The sequence below is a fragment of the Xiphophorus maculatus genome, chromosome 19 (genome assembly GCF_002775205.1).
Source record: "Xiphophorus maculatus strain JP 163 A chromosome 19, X_maculatus-5.0-male, whole genome shotgun sequence".
NCBI classification, from domain to species: Eukaryota; Metazoa; Chordata; class Actinopteri; order Cyprinodontiformes; family Poeciliidae; genus Xiphophorus; species Xiphophorus maculatus.
In genome coordinates, this window is record NC_036461.1 from 10,517,771 (window position 1) to 10,524,729 (window position 6,959).

The 6,959-nt window shown below is 37.2% G+C and overlaps 1 protein-coding gene across 1 annotated transcript in view; it reads left to right on the plus strand.

Moving 5' to 3' along the window:
- The window catches only part of akt1 (AKT serine/threonine kinase 1), a 43,818-nt gene extending 41,410 nt beyond the window's left edge, over nt 1-2,408 (plus strand). Inside the window, exon 14 of the mRNA XM_023352600.1 lies at nt 645-2,408. Within this exon, the coding sequence (XP_023208368.1) occupies nt 645-724 (80 nt within the window). The 3' untranslated portion in view covers nt 725-2,408. The remainder of the gene's footprint in view (nt 1-644) is intronic.
- Nucleotides 2,409-6,959: the final 4,551 nt, after the last annotated feature.

Sequence of the window (6,959 nt, forward strand, 5' to 3'; positions counted from 1 at the left end):
AGGATTCTAAGGATTTTTGTCATGTTAGAAGTCCAAATTCCAATTTTTAATATGGTTTTTGAGATATCAAAAAAATCAAGACAAAATAGAAGTGAAAGGCTACTATTTGTGATCAGGACTGCTGTACAAATACAAGTGTGTATTCCAGTTATATTTAAGTCTTTTGCAAGGTTTCATAACTTTGAGTGGGTCACCGTGATTTTTTTTTGTCTTTTTGACTTCCTGATGGAGCGAGCACATGCATTTTGGATATTGTTTAATAATCAATGTTTTTCTTAAATTTTATAACACCTTTATCCCAGACCCGTCTGCTTTGTACCCAAGTCTTCATGATTCTGTTTGTTCACCAATATTCTCTAACAAACATCTGGAGCCTTACCAGAACTGTTATAAATCCAGCTGGATTCATAACGAATAAATTACACCAAAGTGGATTCTGTTTACTAATTGGGTGGCTTCTGAAGGTAATTATTGTACTGGATTTTATTTAGGGAAATCAGGGTAAATGGTGCACAACTTAGTGTTGATCCATTACATAGAATCCCATTAATATACTAAAATTTTAAAGTTGAAAAATGTGTTACCTTGTCAGACAAATTGTATCTTTAATGAGAACTAACAGATTGTTGTTTTTTTATCCCCAGATGACAGCATGGAATCTTTCGACAGCGAGCAACGACCCCACTTCCCACAGTTCTCCTACTCTGCCAGTGGGACAGCCTAATATGCAAATCTCAAACATTCCTCCGGTCCCACGTTCATTCCCTCTCTCCATCCGACTGCACTCTCAAAAGGCCCCAGCCTGCTCAGCCTCGTCCTCCCCCAGCATTGTCTGCACAAGCCCCCCGTCGGATGTCTCAGTCTGTGAGCCGTTGTTGTTGTTTTACAGGATGGAGGAAGTGCGAGACAAAAACAAAGATAAACGTGCTTGTTCTTGGTGGCCTTTGAAGACTGACCATGGAGATAACACTACCCTGCATTTCCTGGTTGTTATGCTGTATACAGAGCAGGCATCCGTACTCCATAATGAACGGGGAAATGTAGCTATGCACAAATTGGGCTACTCCCATAGCTCAATGGGGTTTTTTTGTCTTTTTTTAAAGGGGTTGTTTATATTCAATAAAACATCAACCATTTCAAATAAGTTTTAGGCATGCTGTGGACCAAAAACACCATGTAAAACAGAGAGTGTGTTGTTTGTTGAGTGGGTGATTTATTCATGTTTTTCGAGTCTTTTCGGACTTTTTTGGCCTCATAAAGTGAATGTACCGTATCAAATAAAGTTAAACTTCCTTCATACTGATGTGTTGTAACACATGTCTAATTCTCCTAAGACTGAAAAGTCCTCTTCGCTTTAAGCCAGCCTTGATGCAAAACTGAAACCGATCTGTTGTATTACCATTCCACACAATGATATATCTGAGGAATCAGCAGTGGAATCTAGTCTAACATGACGCGAGCATGAGTGATCATTCAGTTTCTTTTAAAAATTGCTTGCACATGACTCAGATCCACTGCTTCCTGTTCAGGCTAATAAAAAGCATCTCCACTCCTGAAGTCAGTGCTTACACTTCCTGGTGCCTTTTCATGTGGATGCGCCTTCTGCTCCAAGCTCTTCTTTTCTCCTTTGGGTTTTTCCTCTGTTTACAGTACACTATTGGGTGTTATATTCCACCTGGTGCATATGCTGCAGCCTCAGTGAGGTCACTTCAACATAATACACTTCTTTAGGAAAACTTTGCAAGCAAACTAGGCTTCAGGGGAAAACGGTGATCTTTCATTTGCTTCTTTAGGGGACTTCCACCCCTCTCACTAGCTTCCGAGTTATTTATGAGACCAATGTGGATGAAAAGGAGTTTCACTGTGCCAATGATATGCACTTTGTTGGCCAAAAATGATTGTATTAGGACCCCCTCTATATATGGCTGGTAAAGACTAAATTAGCTTCCTTTTGTAAGATGAATTTGTGTGTTGTGGATACGATTGAAACAAGACGTGTTGGTTTGAATCATTTCTTGTGCTGAGGCTAAAACCGATGGTCTTCTTTCAGAAGTTTCCGGAAGCTCTTCAGTATTTTTAGAACGACAGATAATCATTGTCAAAAGTGCATATTTTCATTGAATGTAATGTTTTTTTATATTGTTTTCTCTTCAGTCGTTTGCAAACCTTTGTTCACTCTTTGAGTCTGTTTGTTACTTATTCCTATGCACACTCCCATCTTGGCTGTCACCTTCTGAAAATAGGGGGGGGAAATCCTTTTATATTTTTTACTTCAACTTTTTTTGTACCTGCCCCTCCTGTATTCCTGTGACCGAGGACACCAGCTTTAGTAAACAAATAATATAAACTTTGTACACTGTTTTTACATGTTTTCTTCTCAATTGATGAAATTAAAGGTCTTATCAACTGATTGACTCATTTCTCTTAAGATTACATTCAAAGAAATCTAGAAGGCAAAACATACAAACATGTTCATGAAATCTTGGGCTATTGGAAGACAAACATCTTTTTAGTGCTTGTTTTCATTATTAGAGGTTATTTGTATTTGTGACAAATGTTTTTCCAAAAAGTTTTCTATTTATTTCCTTTATTTTTTTTTATTGATATCCATATAAAATTACATTAAAAAATGTTATTGCGGGAAAAAGGAAATTAAAATGTTTTGTAACTAATCTAGTCACTGTGGGCAGTCATTATCTCTGATAGCAGCCAGTCTGGAAATAAGTCTATAGAAGCCTTTGACTGAAGACTGTTGCAGTATAACGGTCTCATGAACGCTCTGGTGTGCTATCTGCTCTTATTTCTGGGCACCACAGGTGATATTTCACAGTAACATCCTGAATAACAGTAATTGTTGCCAAGGACTGCTAGTCCATCTCATTTGCTTTTCCTGCTCCTCTTTACTCATATTTCTATGTCCTTTGCAATCATGGAGAATATGTTCATTTACACCCTCCATAAAGAGTGCAAGCTGCAGGAGATTGATGACAAAGAAGCTCGCTGTTTAATGTGCCACATCAAAGCAAATTAATGGAAGGCCAAGAAGAAGGAAAAAGGTACAAGCAACATACAGTATATGATAACCACAGGCTTGAGCTGACTGTGAGGCAAATTCTTTTCAATAATTTGAAGATTCATAAAGTGAAGCTGGAGTGTGTTTATTTAGGACATGGGCTTCATCTATCATTTCTAAATCAGAGACTTCAGAAGGATCTTACCTGGGCAAAGTGGACTGTTGTTCAGTGGTCCAACATTTCCTTTGGAAGTAAGGTTTGCATTTCACTTAAAATGCAAGATAAAAAGTGGATGAAAAGTGGAGGGTCACAGAATCAAAGGTTGAAGTGTGAAGTTGTCACAGTAGTGATGATTTGAGGAGCCATGTAAAATTACAGTGGTGTTGGTCCTCTGTGTTTTATCAAACCTAAAACATCTCCATCTATCTGGAAATCTTAGAATATTTCATGCTTGCATCTTCTGACAAGTTTCATGAAGATGGCACCTGTCCACACTTTCAAAAGTGTCAGTACTTGTTTGAACAACCTTAGTATCTATGTACTTGATTGGCCAGCAATGCTGATCTACAACGTCTTTAGAGAATTGTCAAGAGGAAGAAGAGACATCAATAAAGCAACCTGTTTTCCCTGAATGTCTCACAGTGCTGAATAGGTGAACTAATTCACCGTAAAGAGTGAATTAGTCCACCAAATGTGAACTGAGTATTGACTGCAGATATTGTGAAGTACACTTACATACTTTTTTGCAGAAAGACATTTTTGCATTTTAAATATGAGTATTATTAAAATTTTCTGAGGTACTGCATTTTGTTTGTATTAACTGCAGTCCATAATTTTATAAATTACTACAGATAAATGCACCAAATATGGAATCTATGTAAAAAGAGTTCCATTTTTTGATTTGAGTAACTAAAATTAATAAACGCATTTACTAAAACACATTGAAAGGCTAAGTTGCAGCTGGATCAGGAGGCTGAACTCTGCCATTTAACTGTAAAAAATAACTTACGTGGGAATTTAGCTTGTCTAAAACTTCCCGTGAACGTGAATTATGACCAAGACTGAGAAAAGTGTTCTAACACACAGCGTCTTTATGTGTGTATGGCAGCTCGTGTCCAAGTCCAGGGTTTTGCAGCTGGTCTGAGACAAGGAGAGATGCTCCGTTCCCCTGGGGGCGCCTTGGGCAGATGGTAAAGTCTCTGGAGCAGATGTTGACAGCCAGAGCTCACAGTCTGCTGTTTTGGCCAGCTGCAATGCACAGCAACATTACAAGCTGAGGCAAAAGGTTTGGACCCAGTATGGCACTCACCTCGTCTGGCTTTTTCGGCTGGACTGGTCCTGAACGCAGCACAAAACTGAGATGTTGCTTTGGCACAGACTGTGATGTCATTTATATCACACAGTGTGGAAGCTGGGACTCCTCCTGTATTTTTACATAACATTCAGACATTGAGTCTCTGAAATCTGGGTGTTGTTCCTAACAGCTCAGTGTTACTTTAGAGACATTCCTGGGAGCCGTTTTGAAATTACTTTTTCCCATTTCGAGAAGGTTTCTAAGCTCAGACTGCAGCTGGCTGAATTGGGGATGACCCGCACTCACTTGTAGTTTTGCTTTGACTTCCCTGAACAGTTGCACTTTACCAGTTACACATCATCTTTATGACTTTAGATTGTGCATAATTAAAACTTTTAACTGGTACAAATTTAATATCCCACTTCACTCCAGTTTTGATGTGAAAGTATTCATGCCCTTTTTTTCCCACAATTGTCAACCAAACCTGCCCTGTTAGTTTAGATGGAAAGCAGGGATAAATTTGATCTTTCTTCATTTTTGGACCTTTAAGATTTTTGATTGTAAAAGAAATAGAAATCCACCCATCACTTTCCTTCCATTTCTCAATTAGGCATCACTTTACTTTGGTTGTATAAAAATGTTCAATATGTTTCATTAAAATTTGTAGTTACAACATGACAAGTTACAAAATAAATTCAAGTGGTATAATATTTAGGAAAAATGCAGGATGTCTTTAAGCAACCCAAATCTTAGACTTCCTCCCAGACACTTATATCCCAAGGTCAAAAGTTACTCTTGTCACTCCAATAATAATGATCAATTCTTCCAGGCTGTTGCACCTTAGGGATTTCTTCTTAAGACTGTCAGCTGCATTGTGCTGCTGAAGTCCCTCTTTGGTAGACAAACTTTGAGTTAGACCTTTTACTTTGACGTTGCCTGCTATCATTTTGTCTAAAAATGCCAATTTTGTCTAATATGCTGACTTTATTCTCCCTTTTTAAATAATTGCAACAATTGTATATGTTTTAAATCATTTTCTTTTGTTGTTTTGAAGTGAAGCACTTCGGGATTCTTATCTGTGAAAAGAGCTACATCAATAAACTGTACGGTGTACTTACTTGTTTCATATTAACCACTAGGAAGTTGCAAAAAGGAAGAATATTTTGTAGATTTAAAAACAAAGAAAATGCCCTAGATACCATGGCACTGCTGCTATTTAACTCAGTGTTAATGTACCGAAGCCTGCTTTTTCTAATTGACTGTTGTGCACTTAAATTCCTGATGTTGCAACAGTGAAAGTGCGTGATCAGCTGCAGGCCAGGAACTGGTTCAGTGTCTTTCATAAACACCTCAGCAGGATGGCTGCAGCTTCACAAGGCTTGGCAGTGCACTTCATAACAAGCTCAAAATTCATTGAACAAAATATGTGCTTCGAAAAAAAGATGTTATTCTTAAACAAAAGGCATTAGTTCATAGTGAAACTAATCAATTTGTAAAACAGTAGGTTTTGCTATGTGGGCGTGAGGAGTTATCTGCTCAAGAGAAAGCAATTAAAAAACCGGTCTGACGAACTTAATATACAGAGCCCTTCTTTATACCAAAGACAAGATTGATTTGAACATTAAACCAGGCAGAACAACAGTTATTGGAGTTTACTTTAATGCTAGATAAAGTAATTTATACTTAGTTGGCAAATCCCTCAAAAATGAAGAAACACATTTTTATGTATATTGGCTAAAGGTATCGGTGCAGAATCGTGATTAGCAACAGTTTCCAACAAAAATACATGCAGGTCGACCATTGGTGATTCTTTATTCTTTGGGACTACAGCTCCATCTAGCGGCCTCAAGGCTGTCGAGGGAACTCAGCCTCTTAACCCTGATTTACTCAAAATGAAGTTTCAATTTTGTCTCAGATAAACCAAAATTTCTCAGACAAAACAACAACAACAACAACAAAGATTAAGCTTGTGGCTTTTAATACATATACTGTGAGTTTATTTTAGAGCATGATTAAATGACTACATTTCCAGTTCAATCAAAGTATTCTTTTATTCTGCAAATTCATTTACAGCCTTGTAAAAGAAATTACAACTTTCGCGATATCTTAGGCTGTTGTTAATCATATTGAACATTTCCCCATACTTTAAATTAGAATGTAGATAAAAACACAAAAAGTGCTCTTGGCAAGTCCGTAGATCGTTTATCGTAGCTATGCCTCACTAAGTGGGATTTCAGAGTTTCTTCTTCTGATTACCACCCAAGGGTATTTCGATTTATTTTATTTATTTATTTTTTGTTTGTTTGTTTTTCTTTTTTGAGGGCGGGGTGAGAAGTTTCACCCCACCCTTTTTGGGGGGTGGGGTGAGGCTTCTGTCATTCTAATCTGAGTTAAGCGATTATATAAATGTATCAGTTGCTGTAAAGATTTAAATGACCAATTAATAATTTGTGATATTTTCAAATGTTTTTGAATAAATAAAGTTATTGAAAAACGTTTTGGCATTATAACTTAAAAACCTAGGCCGTATCTCGAAACTTTGTAGTCAGAACTGATAATTAATTTGAATGTAATTATTTTGATTCTGAATGCTGAAAGTCAAATCTTGAATTTCAAGTGTGAGACTGAAGCTCATCTTCATAAGTTTCAAA